The sequence below is a fragment of the Coffea eugenioides genome, chromosome 1, assembly GCF_003713205.1.
Source record: "Coffea eugenioides isolate CCC68of chromosome 1, Ceug_1.0, whole genome shotgun sequence".
Lineage (NCBI taxonomy): Eukaryota > Viridiplantae > Streptophyta > Magnoliopsida > Gentianales > Rubiaceae > Coffea > Coffea eugenioides.
Window position 1 is genome coordinate 3,906,320 of NC_040035.1, and position 23,030 is coordinate 3,929,349.

The 23,030-nt window shown below is 35.5% G+C and overlaps 2 protein-coding genes across 3 annotated transcripts; both read right to left on the reverse strand.

Annotated features, from left to right (window-relative positions):
• Positions 1-902: 902 nt before the first annotated feature.
• Positions 903-1,933, reverse strand: LOC113750479 (transmembrane protein 45A-like). The gene has a single exon (XM_027294449.1). It carries the CDS (start codon positions 1,928-1,930, stop codon positions 1,058-1,060), a length of 873 nt encoding a protein of 290 aa, XP_027150250.1. The 5' UTR covers positions 1,931-1,933; the 3' UTR covers positions 903-1,057.
• A 4,263-nt stretch (positions 1,934-6,196) lies between these two features.
• Positions 6,197-18,813, reverse strand: LOC113751313 (splicing factor 1). 2 transcript variants are annotated; one of them, XM_027295286.1, is made up of 9 exons: positions 18,598-18,813; positions 16,706-17,005; positions 16,205-16,330; positions 16,095-16,134; positions 15,912-15,994; positions 8,956-9,033; positions 8,789-8,842; positions 8,435-8,569; positions 6,197-8,296 (listed from the first exon to the last, which is right to left on the reverse strand). In XM_027295286.1, the coding sequence occupies exons 2-9, from the start codon at positions 16,985-16,987 to the stop codon at positions 6,590-6,592; spliced, it is 2,505 nt and encodes an 834-aa protein (XP_027151087.1). In that variant the 5' UTR covers positions 16,988-17,005; positions 18,598-18,813; the 3' UTR covers positions 6,197-6,589. The 2 variants fall into 2 exon arrangements, with proteins under 2 accessions (XP_027151087.1, XP_027151078.1); XM_027295277.1 differs by having other exon boundaries at positions 6,197-8,305.
• Between the last annotated feature and the right edge of the window lie 4,217 nt (positions 18,814-23,030).

A 23,030-nucleotide genomic window follows, 5' to 3' on the forward strand; every position in this document is an offset into this window, starting at 1 on the left:
AACATCAAATTGTAGGACAATATTTATAAAGTATCAAATATTTGAGGTATACGAATAAGTTTTAACAATTTAGGGGGTCAAAACATAATATTATAAAGTTTGAATTTTTTTTAAAAAAATTACTGTTGAACCGGAAAAATAGGTTTTTTCCCGGTCAAACCCGGGTTTTGACCGGCTTTGACCGAATTTTAAATTTTCTGGTTTGCTAATATGACTCGGACCGGCTACCTGGCCGATTCCCGGTTCGACCGGCCGGTCCGGTCCGAGTTTTAAAACAGAGGTTTGTGTATGGAGGTACTTTTATAAACCTCTCCTGATGTTTCAAATAATTGCATTGGCCTCCTCCCAAAATTTCCAAAATATTAGTGACCTCCCCTAAAACTAATTATTGTGTAACAAATTAGCCCAATTCAAAAAAATTAACAATAAAAATATGTTTTTAGGAAAGAAAAAATAAAATAATTCCACAAGTGTGCCTCATATATTGCATTAGTTAGTTAATCTATAGTATGTAAAGTAAATATTTATGTTAACAAAGTCAAACGCCAGGAGATGTAAGTGCAATTGATGGGGATTGCAACTTGCAAGCATCGGTTGAAAGTATATGACTTACTTTTTATCAGTTGTGGATTATGCAGATCCAATACCCCAAACTTTGTTCTTGTATGAGTTGCAAAATAAACAAAAGTACAAAAACCATGCCTACAATTGGAAGGATTGAGGAGCATCATAGCTGAGACGTAATGTACTCTATCAATGAGGAAAATAGGACCATTATTTTCAAGATTCAAGATTCAAAATTCAACTCAGATTGATCTTAAATATGCAACTATGATCCAGAAATACTGAATAAATATTAATATGTGAAGAATTTTTAACAAAAGATTAAAGTACATTCCTCCTTTAAACAACCTTTTTCTTCTTCATACATTGCAACAAACGGAAGAACTGCAATCCAAATGCCATCAAAACAAACAAACAATATCCCAACACAAATTCCAAATTTTTGCCCCTGACACCTTTGGTTTTTACTGAGCTAGAATCATTGTAGGCTTAACTAGAAAAGCGTCTTTGTTTCTTTTCTGAACCTAAAATCATCATCATCCCCCAATTTTGTTAAAGATTGATACTCAGCTTTCCCAGGGAACACTTTGTAGAGTCCCAAGTAAAGACTCATACAAAAAACTGTAACTCCAACTAAATACCAGCTAAATTGAATGTTCACCAATGATTTAGCTCTGGCAAGGGCTTCAAGATCATGGCATCTAACAACATAATGACCATCTTCCAAGTTCATAAAACAGCCTTTGGGAATGTACTCTGGTGTCCAAAGCATGATTCCCATGACCATCAGCCAAACTCCTTGGAACAAGATGCTAAGAGACCTTACAAAATTATTCAAGAAATTCTGGGGGTAACCTATGCATAATAGGGTAGTGAAAAATGAGACAAGTATGACAATTTGTAGAAGCCAGTGGTATTGGCCTTCCACACCCGTGTGATCAGTAGAGTGGAGATGGAAGAGGAGATATTCCTGGCCGAAGGCAATGGCTCCGAGCATTTGGGTCAGGCCATATTGAGCTGGGGGCTGGATTTTGTCTAGGATGATGGAGAAAAGTGCATAAATAAAGATAGTCAAGGATATGTTCGAGTGCTCAAAGTTGTGAAGATGGTTTGATGGGATGGTGCCATCAGGGTCCAGTGGTTGGTGCCTGGCTGGACTAATGAAGAGTTCCATGGATATTGAGGCAATGCAGCCTCCCATGATCAAGAGAAGTTCGAAGTACCTGAATTTTGAAGTGGGAAACCATGGCAAAGATGTATAGGATTTTGGATGGAGAAAGTGAAGCCTGATATGGTTAACTAAATGCCATAGTCCAATCAGAAAGAAACCAAATCCAGGTATCACATGTCCTACCAAACTGCCCATTGCCTTGCCTCTCTCGTTCTGCTTTCTTGGTTGCTTGTTTGTTTTGTGGGTTTTGTATGTTTACTACACAAGGAGGCTATATATATAGAACGAAAAAATGTCTTGCTTATGAAGACAATCAACTCAAATTAAATTGATAAAATACTACAAAATCAAATCAAATTAAATATTTATAAACTATATATAGTTTCTTCTATTTTGTGCTCTGAATGTTCGGTATAAAAAGTGGGTCCGAAAGAGTTACAATTTGGGTAAATGATAATTTTAGAATTTTCATAGTTTGCTAACCCTTTCCTTTCTATTCCACCTCCTCCATGCTTCTTTTTAAATCTTTTTTTTTTAATATAAGTGAAAAATCTCGAATACAGAATCTTTCACGTACACTAATGCTCCTTTTTATTCCACCTCCTCTGTGCTTCTTTTTAAATCTGTTTTTTTAATATAAGTGAAAAATCTCGAATACAGAATCTTTCACGTACACTAATGCATCCCTTTCCCATCTTCTCTGTGCCTATCTTAACTTGAAAAGAAAATATTAAAAACCTCTACATAAGCTAATCGCTTTCCTTGGAGACAACCTAATTGAAGAGAGTGATGGGTCATAATTGGCATTTTGAATGTCACCACCTTGAGAGTTTATGCACTGCTAGTGACCCGGACATGCACTCAACAAGTTAAATAAAGATATTTCGACTAACTAACTCTTTAGCTTAATCGCTCAATAGATGCTAAGGGTTAGGAAGAAGGGACAACGAGGTTGTTCAATATTAACAAAGTATGCTAGATTATATGAATTTGCATTATCGGAGATTCTCCCTCCTTGGTTTATATGTATATATGATGGATTTCTATATTGATCAATAAATCAGTTTCTTAAAGAAAAAAAGTCTCTTATGTGTCATCATGCTTTTCTAATTTCTAATTTATAATGTTATATTTATCTTTTTTTTTCTTTACTTTTTTGTTAGTTGTTTTCATGACGAACTTGCAAGTGTATAGTGTCCCATCCCAGTCTTAATTAGACTCAAGCGATGAAAACAATCAATTAGAAGTGATAAAAATGTAACATATTTTTTGAATATGACCAACATTTTTCTTATTGATTGTCATATTCCCATTTCCCACTAACCAGTCTTAATCTTATCATTTCATGGTTCTTATGTCAATGTATAAGAGAAGTCAAGTTGAAATCAATGAAAGCAATTAAAACATTTTTTTCCCAACTGGATTTCTTAATACTGAGTAACAAATTAAGGTTAAATGCATTAAATCCCCTAAACTTTGTCTCTAATTGTACGTTTCCTCTCTAAACTTATTAAACAGGCACTTAACCCCTTTTTGATGTTTTTGGATAAAGATGCCCCTACTATATTATTTTCTTTCTCCTTGTTTATTCATTCCTTTGTTTTTCTTTTCTACTATTTTCTTTTCCTTATCATTTTTTTCCTTTTTTTTCACTTCTCTCATCTCACTATTTCATTGCTCCTGAGATAGATAAATGTGGAGTAGCAGAGTAATTAAGAGTACTAAGTACTCTTTGGGATGTGAGAAGGGCAAATTCCATTTTGTAGACTCAAACCTACACCTATTCCCGCTTTGCATCTCAAACATTAATATGGGACATTTTGTATCATAACCTTTCTAACACATCCCACTTTTGTCCAAATATTAATGAGCTACACAAAACTAACCAAATGACATATTTGTCTTGTGAAATCCATCAATAATTGACCAAAGTGGTATTGGCTAAAAATATTAGTCTTGTGAAATCCATGGTAATTTTTTAAAAAAACATACAAACACTAAAATAACACAACATACAAACAACAATGTTCTTTTTTTCTGCCTTGCTTTTTGAGGAAGTGACTTTGCAGCTTGAAGATATTATAATTGATTCCTTCACCATAGAACCATCACTTTGCGGTTAAGCATCAATGACCAAACTTGACACACAAACTGCTGGGGTCTGTCATGATTACTAACTAATATTAACATATGATAAAAACAGTCTCAAGTTTCTTGTATCTTTTCCACTTTAACCAATTGGGTTGTATGTATCTTATCTCATTGTAAATAGTCATGACATCCAATTTTTTGTTTCTGGCCTTTTTGTGACTTGTGAGTACATTTCTAGGTCAGAATCGTATATATTTCTAGGACTAGCTTTTTAGTATTCTTTTCTTGATCAAAGGACTCACCGATAGAACCACATTCCTTCCAACATTCTTGAGTTGAAGAAATGTCCTTCATAAACAGATTGAATCGTTTGTACAGTTTTACAATAGTGTATCAGGACGATTATTTTGAATTTAAAATTTAAATTTCGTATATGTGTCATCTATCTGACTTTGATAATATATGTACTGACAGTACATATAAGATTAACTCATGAATAAAATTAGACAATAGAAAATAAAATCAATGTTGTAAACATGAGATAAAACGATAAAGTCTTCTACAAATAAAACAATAAACACTTCTAAAAATACAATATAAAAAAATACATTCATGTTTATAGTCAATTCCATCATCCTTTCCCACTCCAAAAAGACTAACAATTCAACTTTTGTTTATAGTCAATAGTTATAGTGAAAAAAGTATATGGATTCATTGGTTTTCTAAATGCCCGAATAGAGATCCTAATTTTTGTTTGGGGATACATTAAAAAAAATGAGACAAAATAATTTAGCATCTCCATATAAAGTAAAATAATAATACCGTGCAAATGCACTTAAAATTTGATCTATTTAAAAAAAATTTAAAAAGAGATTAAAGGAGAGTGGAATTCTTAATTTACTTGAAACAATAAGAAGTTGGAAGAAGGAAAGTAATTTGAAAGGCAATATTTTAATTTGTTTAAGGAGTCAAAAAAGTTTGGAAAGGAAGAGAACAGAGGATTTGACCAAATCGATACTTAGATGGTCAAACAGAATGTATTGGAAAAGAAAAACAGGGAGAATTTTTCAGAACCAAATTACTAACTGGACAACCTAAATGGATTAGCATGAGTAATATGCTAATGATATAAAAATAAAAGTTGTCAAAATTTTATAAGTAACAATGAATAATCAAGACAAATAATAGGGGTACAAAATTAAAAAGATTTGAGGACTTGTAGAATTATCCTAATTACAGATTAAAAAGGGAATCATGCCATTGAAGAGAATGTGAAAATAAATAAATAAAAATTATGGATTGATTGATTTAAAAAAATCAAGAAAGGCATAATCAGAGAAGACTATCTGAGAAGTTCTTAAAAGAATATCAATGACAACGAGTATCTCAAATTTTTTCTTTTTTTTTCTGTAAAATTTCAGAACCAAAATTCTTTAGACCCCAGCATTTATTTTCACAGGAACAATATATTTTACTATGCTACCATGAACCTTGAAGTCAATGCCCTCGATTCCAATGGATAATAGTTTCATTAATTTGTTTGTGCTTTTTTTTTTGCGGTAAATAGATGAAAACTTTGAGTTCCTTGAATTCTTTAAAGCGCCTAATATCATCAGTTACTGGAAACTCAAAAAATAGAGAAGCATTTTATTAGAATCGGACCAAAAAATTTATTTGAAATACCATAACAACATTTATGAACAACCAACTGTTATACTGCTCATCATGTTACAGTTACACTAATATAGTGCTCATGGGAATGCATTCCTATTGAAATTTTGCTTTTTCTTTATCTTCTGTGAAATTTTATTAGTTTAGACGTTATAAGGACTAGTGTTAAAGGCGCACCCAGTGTGTGCAATTTAGAAATAATTATTGATTTTTATGAATATATTAATATTATTTTTACAAAAATAAATTTTATATAAATTCTTCATGAAAAAAAAATTACAATTTATTAGTAATTTTTTCTTTAATACAGTTATAGTTAATTTGATAGTTGCTGTATCTAAGGGAGTTATAGGAGATTATATTAGCAAATATGATTAGGTGGTTGGGGTAAAAATTAATTTTTTTAAGAGCAAAATTGGAAGTTCAAAAAATGACACAAAATGTTTATCCCAACTGCCACCTCTCTCCTTTTACTGTTTTATGGATATTTGGTGTGCTCATCCTTTTTTTTTCTTTTTGGTTGGTTGTAATTTGGGTCCTACATTCAAGTGTTTTCAATAATTGAAGCATATAAAGGGAAAAAATTGAGAAACCACAACAATTCATTTACAGGTTATATAAATCAGTAAACAGGAATAGTATAAAAAAGATGAACAAAATGGCTACAAGCACAGCCATGGTATTTAGAAACATTCAGCATTGAGAATTTCATAGCAATATTCTCATTCAACACTAATGAAAAGGGAATCGACATGAGGGTTTTCTACCTTGATATTCGTCAATTTTAAATAGGTATTACAATTAGCTATGAGGTGGCCGATTTAAGATTTAGTTGATAGAGGTTGACAAGAAACTATACAAACTGTGATAGAATACAGATGTATTTTGCAACATCTAGAAATAATTGAAAGTTGAAAATTTCCATTTTTTCCCCTCTAAATGTTGGTAATAACCCATTAAGAATAGTACCAGTAAGAACCGGCAATGCATGATTTCATAAATTAGATCCAAGCTCGACACAGATTGATCCGCATCATGTGAACCTTTTTCTTGGTCATAAGCCACTGACATCTAAAAACTAACGAGCATACATTACTTTACACCGACTGAGGCCATCAGGTCTTCGTACTCTGGATCACTCTCCTGTTTCTGAATCTTTGCTCTGTTACTGCTTAAATGAGTATTAAGAGAAACAGATGTTGGCGAGAAGGGATCATACACTTGCTGTACTCCAGAAGCTCTAGAAGATAGCCCAGCAGCAGGTTGAAAGGAAATATTACTGTTAATATGTTGATTTGGAGCAACAAAACTTGGCGGCCTGGTTGCCGATGGAGGGTAGTTTTGCTGAATTTGCATTGGACCCCCTGCTCGAGGAATTCCATCTGCATTGACGAATGGGGGATCTAAATTGAAGTTTCTTGGTTGCAGTAGAGGAGCAGCATTCGAACCTGGAAATGGTGCATGCCTAGGTGGACCCAGAAGCGCTGTTGGACTACTGGGAAAGTTAACAGACGTTTGAGCTCTAGGCTGCATCATTTGATTGCCAACATTAGGCCTAGAAAACCCTGGATTTGCAGGTGGTAGTCTCAACATGTGCATTCCTGGCTGAACAGGTGAAATCTGAGATTCCTGATATGGCTGTGCTGATTGATTTGGATGTAAAAGTATAGGTTGAGTATTTGGTCTATGAGCAACTTCAAGGGCTGGATTGTGTGGCCGGTGAGGCTGAAAAGTAAAATCATTTGAGCTGGGTTGCTGTGGTCTGGGAGCAGTCATATTTGCAGGGTTAATGGCATTAAAACTGACAGCACCAGCATGACCAGAATTAGGAATTCCTGAAGCTGGATGTAGTAGTGTTGATGAAGATGTCACTGGTGAAAGAAGAGGGTTGGATCCTGGAACCACATTGGGAGATGAATTAGGCATCACAGCTCGTGGCATAACAGACTGCATGGGACCAGGTACTTTTGCTGCTGAAGGTAGTGGAGAAAGTGAAAGCCCCTGTTGGAAGTGGGAACTAGAGTTGAAGTATGGGACATTTGCGGGATGATTAACTGCAGCACCAGCTGACTGCAAAGCAGATTGCTGGGTAATTGGAAAGATATTTGGCGGTGCAGCTCTGGACACAGCCAAAGGATGAGAAGCCATGGAGGGGTGGCCCTGCAGAACAGTTGTTGCAGGGGTCATTGACATCATATTTCCAGCTCCAATGGATGTTGGAGTGTTCACTGGTACTTTAGATGATCCAGCATAAGGTGGCTGGTAAGAAATAGATATTGAACTCCCAAACTGGGTGGGCCCAGTTGGTGCTGACTGGTTAGTAGATAATTGTGGTGATGTGACATTTGATTGAATAGGTGCAGGTTGTGAAGCTGACAAAGGTGGCGGATGTGAAATGTATGGCCTCTGCAGAACTTGTGGTTGCTGTGGCCCGGAGGTAATAAGTGAAGGATTCTGGGGAACCGGAGTAAATCCCACTGTGACAACTGGCCGAGGACCAAATATTGACAGCATACTTGAGGGATTGAACTGTGATGGAGACAAATGGACAGGAGCCGCAGCAAAACCTGATGATGGAAAAGCAGGTGTCTGAGGTGCACCCACAGGAAACCAAGGCCCTGAGTACTGCTGAAAGTGATTAGGTGAAGGTGCTGGTCCAGATCCTACACTTGGCTGAGCCACTCCACTTGCCACACCAGCAGGCACATTAGTACCAGGTGTGCCTTGACTCGGAGCACTACTATTCACATTGTCACCAGATGTTGCAGTTGATGTTACAGTAATGGAAGCAGGATTCCCCTGAAAAGTCTAACAATTACTAAGTTATTTTCGTACAAAGAATGGCATGAAGAAGTAAATTACTATAAATGACCTTAAGAAGATATTAGCAATCATAACTGACTAATATTCTACGATCTTAAAGTTCAGGAGACTCACTGAAACTGGGGTGACTAGCAGTTCAATAAGAGCCACCGCAGCATCAATCTTTTCATATGTGTCAGCTGATACATGAACGTGCAACTCATCATAACTACCAGATGTTTCATTACCATCAGGAGTAGTAACTTCAACCTGGAGAGTGATAAGAATAATAGCAGAGAAAAACATAAAGAGAAGCCCATGCATATCATCATGCAGCCCATCGCATGTACCAGCGTAAACAAAAGAGAAATAAATACCCAAGCTGATGCTCTGGATAGTTACTAAAGAAGGGGCGAGGATCATATGCATGCAGGACCTAGTGAAACAGGACATGAAATATAGCAAGGCAACTTGGGGCAGCCACATTACCTTTTCTCCAGTAACTGCTCTTGTTCCATAAACTCGTACTTTAGCTCCAGTTTCCTGATCTCAAAGTAAACAACCAGTGAATTTTTCACACAGAATTATAATTGCCTACTATAAATAATTGTGGCAGTAATATAATATTAGCACAGAGGGCATATGCCGATATAAACCTTTTCCAGTCGCTTTTGAGTGTCATTTGCTGGCCCAAAAATTAAACCAACCATATTATATGCAGCATTCTCTTTAATCTGCACATAGACAGAGCAAAAACCAATACAAGGAATGTCATCAGCAAATCCCAGAAGTGTCCAATACTAGTTCTGCATGCAAGAAATTAAAAACAACTGTGACATTAGAAAAAGTGTGGCCTCTTTCTTTCTCTAGTTTCTCAAGCAAGAGTGGGATGGAGGAGACCTAAGAGTACAGTGTGTCTCTTCTTGTATCAATAAAGATTTGAAATCCAAACCAATAGGTAGGCACATGACTACATGTGTATGATCCACAAGAATGTCCATGGTCATCCTACTGCAAAATAAGTGTAAGCTTTATTCCTATTAATTTGTGAAACGAATAGACCCAACAAAACTTCAAAGGAACTCAGTAGTCAGTGATGTACTAGTTTCAAACCATCTTCACCACTCAGCAAGGCTAGAAAGTAAACAATTTCGATATCCAACATATCCACCTTTCCATGTGAATGAAATCCTCATCTCTCAGCACACATAATATTAACAAATCATCTTTCTTGGAAGTCTAACTTCTTAATGATCTCACTCTAGATCCTCCAAAAAATTAAGATGTCCGCATAGATAATGTATTTCACCTAAGAGGTAACATTCAGTGTCCTTGTTAAGGTCTTGTTAAATAAAATAATAACTCAAACAGGAATTTGACCAACGGTAAACAAAGTTCTCATTTGATTATACCTCTACCCAGTATAAGAAAAGCTTTGTCACTTAAGCCCTGCTTCGAGAACCAACCGTATAACTGAAGAAAATAAGTTGAAAGACTACTCCCAGACAACATATGAACAAATAGGCAAACAGCAAAAAAAATTAGAGAAAATTTCTGTCGAAGATATTATCCCCCATGATTATGGGATTTTATTGCTTATGATCAATCAAGTTTGAATAGATTAACTAAAATAAAAGATAGGATGTGAGTTGATTACGTAATCCCTAAAATCATGATTCTGTTACCTTAAGTTGTGGCAGAATTGTGATAGGGTCGCCCTATAAATGTCTACCTTGTAAGCATATTCCGAGTGTGGGAAAATAAAAAAAGCAGAGTTTTGTTTATTTCCTTTTCGTTTTTAAAGTTTACATAGTATCAGAGCTCCGGCTCTGTACCAATTCCTGTCCATGAATTACTGAGCAGCCATGACTGGATCCAAGGAGTCTACTGCTCACACAAGAAGACTCATTCTCGTCTTCAGTAATTACCCAAACTACGGATTTCTCTGCTTCAAATTCTCCTTCCCTGCAAATAACCGTTCATAAATTAAATGGTTCCAGTTATCTGGAATGGGCTCAATCCGTAAAACTTGCTATTGATGGCAAAGGAAAACTCAGCCACCTTACTGGAGATATTCAACAACCAGCTGCTGAAGATCCCAATTTGAAGAGATGGTGGTATTCAGAGAACTCTCTAGTTATTGCTTGGTTGACAAACTCTATGGAACTAGCGATAGGAAAGCTACATTTATTTTTGCCCACAGCCAAAGATGTGTGGGACGCTGTCTGGGATATGTATTCCGATGGAAAGAATTCGTCTCAAATTTTCAATCTCAAGATGAAATTGTGGAAATCAAGAAAAGAAGATAGAGATGTTACAACCTATTACAATCCGATGGTAACTTTATGGCAGGAATTGGATCTTTGTTATGAGGACGAATCGGACTGCCCTGCAGACAGTGTTTGATATAAGAAATGGGAGGAGAACGACAGAGTCTATGTCTTCCTGGCCGAACTAAATCAAGAACTTGATGAGGTGCGAGGTCGTATTTTGGGCAGGAAGTCTCTTCCCTCCATTCGTGAAGTATTTTTTGAGGTCAGGAGAGAAGAATCAAGGCGAAAGGTGATGCTAAAGTCCAAGGCAGAGTGTGAAGTTGAGAGTTCAGCATTGGTTTCTAAGGGGACAGATTTGGACGGAGATAGAAGCCTTGGTGTGAACACCGTAAAAAGTCGTGGCACACAAAGGACACGTGCTGGGAATTACATGGGAAACCTTCGAATTTCAAGAAGAAAATGGAGGTGATAGCAAGGCGTTGCAGACTGTGAACGAAGATTCTCAAAAGCAACAAACTGACTCTGAGATACTGACCTTCACAAAGGAACAATTAAGCCAATTGTACAAACTCCTTAAGTCTCCACAATTTTCAATCACTGAGCAAAAAAGCTTCACTCCCTTCTGCTCTTTTGCTAAAAATGGTAATCATTTTATTGTTGCTCTTTCATGTAAAACATCAAATGCATCTTGTCCACGAGTTTTATGGATTATTGATTTTGGAGCCACTGATCATATGACCAATTCGTCACAATTATTTTCAACTTACAGTCCATGTGCACGCAATAAGAGGGTCAAGATTGCTAATGGATCATTATCCGTTAGAGCTGGCATAGGTTCCGTTGTCATCTCTCCTACTCTAACACTTCATAGAGTTCTTCATGTTCCAAATTTATCTTGCAATTTGCTGTCCATTAGTAAATTAACTAGGGATCTCAAGTGTCGGATTAATTTTTTTCCGTTCTTTCTATGAGTTTCAGGAACAGACCACGGGAAGAATGATTGGATGTGCTAGAGAAAATGGGGGACTTTACTTCCTTGAAGATGGATCAAATGTGACAAGACCAATCAAAAACACATGTTACGGGTCCGTGTCTATTACTAGTAATAAAGAGATTATGATATGGCACTTTAGACTAGAACATCCTAGTTTTTATTACTTGAAATATTTATTGTCAGCTTTGTTTAAGAATAAGGATTCATCTTCCTTTCAATGTGAAATCTACGAATTGGCTAAACATCATCGGTCTACATTTTCTATACAACCTTATCAACCCTAAAAACCATTTTTTCTATTACATACTGATGTTTGGAGTCCCTCTAGAATTTCAACTCAGTTTGGAAAAAAATGGTTTGTTACATTCATTGTTGATCACATGAGAGTTTGTTGGGTGTATTTATTAAGAGAGAAATCAGAGGTTGCAAGTGTGTTTCAAAATTTCGACTGCATGGTTCTGACCCAATTTCAAGAAAAAGTCAAAATTGCACAGATTGACAATGGAAAAGAATATTTCAATAAAATTTTGGGAAGTTTTTTTCTTGAAAAAGGGATTGTGCATTAAAGCTCCTGCAATGATGCTCCACAACACAATGGGGTAATTGAAAGAAAAAATAAACATCTTTTAGAAGTGGCAAGGGCATTACTTTTTCAAGAAATGTTCCTAAATATCTATGGGATGAAGCAATTTTAACTGCTACATATCTCATAAACAGAATACCCTCAAGAACATTAAATTTACAAACTCCTTTGAATTTTTTCAAAACACTTTATCCCATTTCTTGATTAACATACGAAATCTCACAAAAGGTGTTTGGGTGCATAGCCTTTGTTCACAATCATGAACAGAGTCAAAGTAAGTTAGACATTCGAGCAAGAAAATGCATTTTTGTTGGATATGCACCCACGCAAAATGGGTATAAATGCTTTAATCCTATTTCACAAAAAAATGTTTGTAACCATAGATGTAACAATTTTTGAAGATAAACTTTTATTGCAGATCCTCTTCAGGTGGGGATTCGGCATATAGAAGAACTTAGAGAAGATGATGATGTTTTTTGTACTGAAAACCAAATTCCTAATCAAAATTTTGTTGATAGGGAGAATTGATTTTACCAATTTTTTAGAAAAATCTACAGCACAATTTCCTCGACAAAAATCTTTTCAAGATAACAATCCTGAAAAATCAAATGACTCTTCAATTTACCCATCAAAAGGATTTTGAAAAACTTGAAAAAATTGATCAAGGATTAAAAGAGGGTCCCTTGTCATTAGTGCCAATAATAGAGTCAAATTCTTTTAGTGAAAGAGATGGGAACGTAACTGGAAAAAACCTGAACCCTATGTCAAGAAAAATTATTGAGGAAAAGAAAAAGATCCCCCTTCTCTTCACAACAAGGAATCCAAACCTAGGGTAGAATTTGATGTGTTTGAGTTCTCAGATAAAGTTTCCTCTGATTCAAAGATTGCTCATTTGGATCTTCCTATTGCACTCCAAAAGGGAGTGCGTTCTTGTACCAAACACCCCATGACTAACTATGCCTCTTATGAAAAGAGATCCCCTACTTTCTTGACATTTACTTCACAACTTTCTTCTGTGGAAATTTCAAAGAATGTACAGGAAGCATTACAAGTTCCAGAGTGGAGAAAGGCTATTGAAGAGGAGATGTATGCTCTTGAGAAGAATCAAACATGGGAAGTAACAAACCTGCCACAAGGAAAAAAAAAACAATAGGGTGTAAATGGGTCTCTACCATCAAGTATAATTTCGATGGGACATTGGAATGGTACAAAGCTCGATTCGTGGCTAAAGGGTTTACTCAAACCTACAGGATCAACTATCTTGAAACCTTTGCTCCAGTGGCAAAATTAAACACTATCAGGGAGCTTCTCTCAATGGCAGTAAACCTTGATTGGCCACTACAATAACTTGATGTAAAGAATGCATTTTTAAATGGAGATCTGGAGGAAAAGGTGTACATGGATTCTCCCCCTGGATTTGAAGGGAAGTTTCAGTTTAGAGTTTGCAAGCTAAAAAAATCGATATATGGTCTCAAACAATCTCCTAGGGCCTGGTTTGACAAAATTACTAGGTCAGTAAAGGATCATGGCTATACCCAAATTTAGAGTAATCACACCATGTTTGTTAAACACTCCAAAGACAGGAAGATAGCAGTACTCATTGTGTACTTGGATGATATCATTTTCGCAAGATATGACTTAACTGAGATGGAGCGGTTGAAGAAAAGTCTTGCTTCTAGTTTTGAAATCAAAAATTTGGGAACACTACGATATTTCTTAGGAATGGAGGTAGCTCGGTCCAGAAAGGGCATGGTTGTGTCCCAACGTAAGTATGTTTTGGATCTTTTAAGGAAACAAGGATAAGTGGATGTCGACCTGCAGACACTCCTATGGATCCGAATCACAAATTAGCAGATCTAAAAAATGGAACACTAGTTGATACTGCTCGATACCAAAAGTTAGTGGGCAAGCTAATTTACTTGGCTCACACTCGTCCTGATATAGCCTTTTCAGTGAGTGTTGTGAGCCAGTTTATGCACTCTCTGTGTGAAGAGCACTTTGATGCAGTATATCGAATTCTGAGGTACTTAAAAAGCACTCCAGGAAAGGGATTGTTCTTTAAAAGGAGAGATCGAAGGACCATTGAAGCTTATACAGATACTGATTGGGCAGGATCAGTCATTGATAAAAGATCAACCTCGGGGTATTGTAAATTTGTATGGGGCAATTTGGTTACTTGGAGAAGTAAGAAACCAAGAGTTGTAGCTCGTACTAGTGCAGAGAGGTAGAGTACCGGCTATGGCTCATGGTGTGTCTCAGGTGTTACGGCTAAAGAGAGTTTTAGAGGAGCTGAAAAGACCTATTGAACTTCCAATGAGGCTCTATTGTGATAACTAGGCAGCAATTAGCATAGCTCATAATCCCGTGCAACATGATAGAACCAAACATAATCCGTGCAACATACTGATTGAGAAACTTGAAGGAGGAATTATCTGCATGCCATTCATTCCATCAGCTCAGCAGATAGCTGACATTCTCACCAAAAGGACTCTCTAGACCAAATTTTGAACTTCTTACAAGCAAGTTGGGCATGATAAATATATACGCACCAACTTGAGGGGGAGTGTCGAAGATATTATCTCCCATGATCATGAGAGATATTATCTCCCATGATTATGGGATTTTATTGCTTATGATCAATCAAGTTTGTATAGATTAACTAAAATAAAAAATAGGCTATGAGTTGATTACGTAATCCCTAAAATCATGGTTCTGTTACCTTAAGTTGTGGCAGAATTGTGATAGGGTTACCCTATAAATGTCTACCTTGTAAGCATATTATGAGTGTGGGAAAATAAAAAAAGCAGAGTTCTGTTTATTTCCTTTTTTTTTTTTTTTACAATTTCCAATCTTGCACTCATGCAAATATGGTAAGTTTGCTGTTATCTTCACCAACTATATGCCAAAATGTAGACAAGCCATACTCTTCTTAGAAATTCTGAACTCCATAAAGGCTAGCTCTCCACATTTTTTGTTCTTTCAGCATCCACTTACCATCAATTAGACCACAAGAAGAAATCAGTAGCAGAACATGACTCGATGAGACCAAGATATCAAAGCAAAAGGACAGTTACTGTGAAATGCATCCCATCTCCGAAAGATAAACTAAGTCTGTAGCCTAATGGAATGAGATGAGCAGATTAAGCATAATTATATTAATACAGCCCCAGCCAAAATGTCCCATCCACTCACAATTAGAGGGAGCGAGGGGGCAGAAGGGGAAGCATCCACCTCAAAGAATAAACATAGATAGATAGATAGATAGAAAATTAAGCTAATAAACATATAACATATTACCAAAATACAAAGCCATATTTCTAGGGTCCTATTGTCCTCAAATCACCTCCAGTTTGAATTGCTTCAATTATGTTTTCATCACACAATAAGACTTTGATGTGCACTACTTTAATGCTTCAGAATCACTTTTGTGATTCAGACTTCTATTCTCTATTTCATACCACAATGCCCAATCTGACAAAATTAAATGGTGATCAACCTGGCAATAGTTATAGATGATATGGAGGCCAACTATATTCTAGCATGACAACTACTAATTTTAACTCCTTGCCTGCTACCTCAAATGTTTCCAGTGAATAATTGAAACATTCAAATATAGCCGCAATTCAGAGAAAGGCTATTTTCAATCTTTATTTCTTATTTCTCTTTTTCTTTCCCTAGAAAGCCAGATTGTGTTCTAGTTATAATGCATAAACAGGCAACAAAGTGCTAAAACCATCACATCAGTAAACTCTACTGACTTACAGGGATCGGAACTTTTGCCTCTTTCAGCACAGGTTTATAATCAGCAGGAACCTTGTAGCTCGGATTTAACTTCAGTATTTCACCTAAAAACCATCAAGAATACAGTAAATACATATATATATATATATATATATACAATACAGATACAGGAAGAATTATCTAAAAGATTCATGTTGATGGTACCAGTAGCATCGCGCCTTTCAAGCTCCAATAGCTCCAATTCCTACAGAGAAATATAATGGTGTAAGTGCAACCCAAGCTACCCAGGTCAGATAGTGTACTTCAAAGTTTACCTGAGCTTCAAGCTGACGATCTGAAAATTTGTGCTCCTCAGTTTGAAATGGTGACGATAAATCTTGGTTTTCCTCAGTCTCCAACTTTCCAAGTCTCAGCTGTTGTGCTATTTGGTCCACCCGAGTCTGCCCAAAATTTGTGTCACCACACAGGCAGCAATATCACTTAGTCAGACCGAGCATGAGAAGTGATTGCGAACCATTCGCAGAGAATAGAATGACAGTTTAGCACCACAAGGGATGCTGGTAGATTTTCAATTGCCTCCCAGCAATAATAAATTGCTTCCAAATTTGGTCTATAAATGCCTCCAACCTATTTCTAGAAAATTGGACTCTCAAGAGCTGAATGATCTTACAAAGAAAAATACCAGAATAAAGAATGTATAACCATACATGACTCTAGAAGCCAAAGTAAAGAAAGAGGAGGAAGTTTGCTAAGGGTAAGGGGAGAAAATGTCACTACAACATGAACTCAAAACTGGAGGAAAAGAATCCAGCTACCTGATATGCTAAGGCTTTTCCTTTTCTAACAGCAGTATCCTGAGTCAAATCAGGGCCCCATTTGGTTTTCCTTTGCCCCTCCTTATTGTTTTCTCCATTTGCGGCATCACCGCCTCCCTTTTTACCACCTCGGATGAAGGGAACCAATGAACCAGATAGTTTGTTCTTTGGTATTAAGAACCCAGATTTGGTTGCAAACTTGGAGATTTTTGAGCCACTAGCAGGTACACTTGTTGCAGTGCTTTGACTATAGTTGGATGACTGCTCAAGTTTTGTGCTCATATTGCTTTCAGGAACACACTGCCAATTACACCGTGTAATTAAAGAATCACAAGGTGGATCTCAAAACATTCCCATATAGTTGTTGACAATATACTGAGGGCAAGAGATGCATATAAAGATCATAGAGCAACCATAGCTTGCACCAACTTAAAATTGAGCACCATAGTAAAAGGTGCAGCATTGAACATCACAAGTAAGGCTATTATCTTGCTTTACCTATGGTACATGCACATCCATCCTATATCCTCATACTCTATACCTAATTTAATCCATATAACTTCTAAACAAATATTACATAATCAAAAGTACCACCTTTTTTTGACAACAAAGTGCAGTTTAATTGGTAAGACACTTCACTTGTAACTGATAGGTCACTAGTTCAAGTCATCAAGGGGATAATTGAAGAACCAATATTGATCCTCTTTTTAATATGATAATAATAAAAATAAAAAGTACCAGCTTTTGCATTTGATCAATATATTAAAACCTTTTAACAACAGAAAGAGGAGTCTCTGAAGGTGGTAATGACCATTGCCCAGTTTAGTATGTCTAATATTTTTCTTCCCTTTAGCAGGTGAGGGCGCAGGTTGTGCCTTTTTGGTCTGCTCCACATAAGTTAGACCATCCTCTGTGTAATTGTTCCCAAAAATGCCTCAGACGAGACAATGTGACATTATCCTTGAGGAAGAGAAAAGGAAAAGCAAGATGATTCAATGCATAAAAGAAAAAAGAATGGCACTTCCAATTTTTCCAGGCAATGAGTAAAACCTCTACACACCTCCGCAAACTTCCCTTATGACAAAATCCGACAATATTTTCTTTTCCTCGTATCTTTTCATTTCACCTTTTAGGCTCACTTTAGGTGGTGGAGTGTGCTTTTACAAAAATGCTGTTCAGAAACTCCAAACACGTTATCTTACTTACATTCATTGAAAAAAGCTGCTAGACTGAACTTTTCCTAAAACTACCCAAAAAAATTAAAGAAAAACCCAAAGCGAACCTCATTCCTGAAGTGCAACATGTTTCCCTAATTTTATTAAAATAGAAAAATACAATCCTGACATTCCCAAAGAACAAGCATCCAAAGGGAGCCTAATTTCTGAAGTTTAACGTGGTTCCCTTATTTCATTAGCAAAGAAAAATAAAATCTTGACATTCTCAGTTATACTGGAAGAATTTTGCAAATTATTTTAATTGCTCTTCTAGTCACCTTGGCTTTTAATTTGTTTTTTTAATAGGGGGCAGGGCAATTTTTTTGCTCATTCCTTTCCCTTCCTATTAGCTTATTACAAGTCAAATAGTCCTATCTTTCCAATTCGATATCTTCCACTCCTCCCTTTTCAAATTGAGTAACAGCCCACCAAAAACTGATTTTTTTCGAGAAGAAAGAATTTCCACTTAATCACTCCAGCATTACATATAAGGATCCAGATAATACTAATTACAGATGCAATTCTTCTTTCAGACAAAAGCTTAATTTTTCAAAAAAAAAATATTGAAAGAAAACCCGAAGAGCTCAGAACAAACATGAATCAATATATTGCTTATATTTCCAGAACAGCAGGAAGAAGATATTTTCACCCAAAAAAAAAAGGAAAGCAGAGAAGTACCTCTAGAAATTGAGTTCGTTGTTCACAGAGGGTGATTCATCGGGTACGAAGACTAGGCGTTTGTGATATTGCCAATAAGAAATGAGGAGCAAAGAATTAAAAGGAAGGGACGGGCATGGAGGGCAGGGTGTTTTGTTAAAAATAATATACGTATAGTAATGTGGAGTGCGGGAGAGGAATAGTGGGTTTTGGCATTTGGGCCGGGAAGCGGATGAATTGTGGCGGGCGTACAGAGAAGAATTTAGGATGCAGACGCTTGCGGGTAGGTATGAAAATAGGCCTATGTCTTATTCAAAGTTATCAATTTATCATCACCAGTAAGGCTTGGCTGTGCGGCAATGCCCATTCTAAAGTTTTTAACGATAATTTGAAATTTTGTTTATAAGTTGAGTGATACGTGTAAATGTATTATAAAGAGCATTTAACTGCATTGCTTTGGTTAATAAAGGGAAAAAATTAATTGTAAGAAAAAGCAAGTATAAACTCATAAATAAAATAAAATAAAATAAAATAAATATAGATAGGACAAGTGTATATTATGTTTGGTGGCAATTCCAATTGGTTTATACAGGTTTAACTGGTACTAAATATTTTAAGATAATTTAAAATGTTATTAAATATTAATGTATCAATGAGTAAAAGTGAAAGAGATGAATGTACAATGCATTTTGGCAGCAATAATAATCTTTATCTTTGTAATAAGTCGAATTCAAATTTAAATTTTTTTTTCTGTTTTTGAAAATATATCCCTTTTATTTATATGCAATAATATAAAGTTGAAATAATTTAATAGACTTTTCAAAATGTAAATTTTGAAGAGATATAATTCAATTGGAGTACCATCTAGATGATCATTTCAAGTTATATTTGACAAATTAACTTAAGTTTTAATCGGATAACAACGTTATTATCATTATTATTATTTATATTTATATTTATTCAACAATTTCAATGTCCATTGTCAAAGTTTCCAATCATAAGTTGCACAGTGTATATAATTCAATACTAAGCATCTAGTAATAGTTTACTTATGAAACTTGTGAATATCAACGAAACTTAATCAGCATTTTATCATTAGGCATGCTAATTATAAGTGAAGTAACTAACCTGGAGTAAAGTGAAAGAAAAAACAAAAATCTTAAGTACTGAAAGTAATGCTGCAAAAGGAAACACAAAACATGCAAAAGAAAGTATATGTTACTTTAGCAAGATATAAATTCATAGATTTGCTGAAGTAAAAAGTAAAAAAAATTGTATTACCAAATGTGAGGAAACAAGAAGGTGAAGGAAGCTTACTCTCTGCCATGTAAGAACGAGAAGGAAATAAAGCACAATAAAAGTTGATAGTGTACTGTACCATTCAAGGTTAGTTTGCTGATAATAATTTCATCTAAAAAGGTAGTTTATGAAAGTTAAACTAAGCTATTATTTTGTCTTTCAATCTAATGGTTTATAAACAGATAAAATAAAATTGATAATTCATCAAAAGGTAAACTTTCTTATGAAGGATAACCTAACTTTAAACAAAAATATAAATATTTGATCTGGTTAGGTAATTGAGAATAAGTTAAGTAGTTGAAGAATGATTGCATTATTTGACTTATAACTTATTACAAGCAAAGCAGAGGAAAAATAGGAGAACCAAGTAATCTCTAAGTTGGCTTGTTAAATAATCTAATAATGCAATAAGTTTGGAAAAATGTTTTTCTCTCCAAATTAGAGCTTATAATAAATAAGAAAAAAATGCAAATCTAACTATTACCATGAAAACAACAACAAAGAGCATTTAATGAAATATAATAGAGATACACATATTTTTGTCATTTAGATGTTAATGCATTCCTTTGATTAAGAAAAGAAAAAATTAACTATAATAAAAAACATGGGTTAAAAACAAAAAAAATCATCTGTAGTAAATCTAATACACAAAAAAGTCTTCCGTGGTTTCCAAACATACAAAACGACACCTCATGTTTTCTTTTATTTTTTGAGGGTAAATAAGTAATTTCACTCCATTAGGGTCCCGACTCAAGGAAGGTACACCCTATCCCTTATTTCTCACTTTATTTGATCCTATGTGCCCTATGTGACTTTATGTGTTTAATTGCATGCCTATTGAAAGTGTTTTATATTTATTATTTTATTTACTTATTCATTGGCTTTAGTTTTGTATATTTATTTTAGTTCAATTTTGATCATTTGAAATGCACTTGAATGCCAAATTTGTAATAGTTAGGTATTTATTTTAATTATTTATTCCATTTCCCCCTTTTAGATTGTAGTAGGGCCCCCCTAATGTAATAGTTAGGGCTTGTTTGCCTTGTGTGATTTGCATGCTTATGTGCTATGTGTTATCGCTTCCCTAGGGTTCTGCATCTAGATAAGCATGCTTATATGTTACGTGCTATGTGAAACTATGTGCTTAGCATGTCTATTTGCTTTTAGTATTATATCTGATTATATGGATGGAATGCACGTTACCGTGGCTAGTCCAATGCTAGTCATGGTCTTCCCCTCGAACTCCTACAAGTCCAATGCTTGTGAGAAAACGTTAGCAAAGGGCTAGGCCAATGCTAGACCCAATAGGGCCGCCCTCGCTAGTACATATTCGCATGCCTTCACTACATTTCATTCATTCCCTTTAGCATTTTTTTACATTTTTGGCATGAACCTCTATCATTTTCCCTCATTCTTTAAGACTTTGCATTTCATTCTAGTTATTAGGGTCATTTGCTTGATTAAGATAAGGAGTCACTCTTCTGGTAAGGGGGATGGACGAGTTTGGCTACACATAGCCTTAGCACGCTCATTCTTTTTCTAACCAAAAGGAAAAGCAAAAGTCACGATTTAGGGTCTCCCCGTACCCGTTTTGCTTGCATTCCTCTAGGATTCATGCATTTCATTTACTTACTATCACTTTGCACTCTGACTTATCTACTATTACTTTTTCTACATGTTCACTTCACATGACTCTTATCTTACACATTCTCACTCTACCACTAGCACTTTACATACTACCACTGAGCACACATGCACTTCACACCATCACTTTACATACCTCACCCTGCACCCCCATTTGCACACTTCCATTTACACACTATTATTTTTATTATTACTTTTTTCACTTGACACAAGCTCATGTTTCCACATTGCATACATTCATTTCATTTATTTTTCCGTCATTAGCATTACTCGTGACCTCTTGGAAGGCTTATCCTTGACTATCACAACTCATGTGATTTAGTCCGATCGATCCTCTAAGAGATATTTGTCCCTTTCGATTCACCATTAGATTTAGGATTGCATCCATGTTAGTCACATCCAAATGCGATACATCTTTGGTTAGAAATTAGGAAAATCGTGACTAAATCATGCAACTAGCTTAGGCTGGGTTGAGAGGGTGCCTTAGATATTGTCTTTGTCTTCCCTCTCTTCAACTGTGATCCTCGAACTATTTTTCTCTGATTTATCGTAGATTTTGAAGTCAATTTAAAAAGGTTTTACATGTAAATCCACATTTTTTGAGGTGACTTGGTACACCCTAACTCAATACCAAGTGACGACTCCTACATTTCAAAGTCAATACTATTTTTGGCCAAAACGTCGCATTTCAAAGTCCCATGGCCTTTCCCTTTCATTTTCACACGCATCACCATTTCAAACCATACTTCACACACTTATTATTATATTTTTATTATTAAAAAATGGGGCGCGACAAATACTAATATCTTTTTAATAAAAAAGCTTTTCAACTCTGAAACAATTTGATTCAAAGAATAATTGAACGAAAATAAAGGAAGATGAAAGCTGTCGGACGCACACAAAAATAATACCGGACATCCGATAAACAGTGCAGATCATATCAGACGTAAAACATCTTCACCGGACGTCCGATAGAGTTGAGATGATTTTTCAAACTCTCTGTATACTATCGGAGGCAAGCATCAGAAGTATCGGACGTCCGATAGAATTGAGATGATCCTTCAAACTCTCTATCTGCTATCGGACGTAAGTATCGGAAGTATCAGACGTCCGATAAAATTGAGATGATCTTTCAAACTCTCTATCTGCTATCGGACGCAAGCAACGGTAGTACCGAACGTCCGATACTCCCAACGACTATTTGATTCTTCAACTACCTTCTATCCGTTGGAAGCATTAATGAAACACTTTTTTGGTCTCATATAAATAGAGTATGGTCAGAAATTTCAAACAACTTTTACATACTGAGAATACAAAAGATCAAAAGTAATTTTAGTGAGAAAATACTCTCCAAAGGAGATTTGTACTCTTTGTGATGTAAGGTTCTTTGTAAATTTTTTATTTGTGAGTGAATACTTTAATAGTATAGTTCTGAAATGTTATCCTGAGAGATAGTAAAATTTTCTAATTTGACCGAGTGAAATTTGGGGTAAGGAGGAAGTGAACCTTCC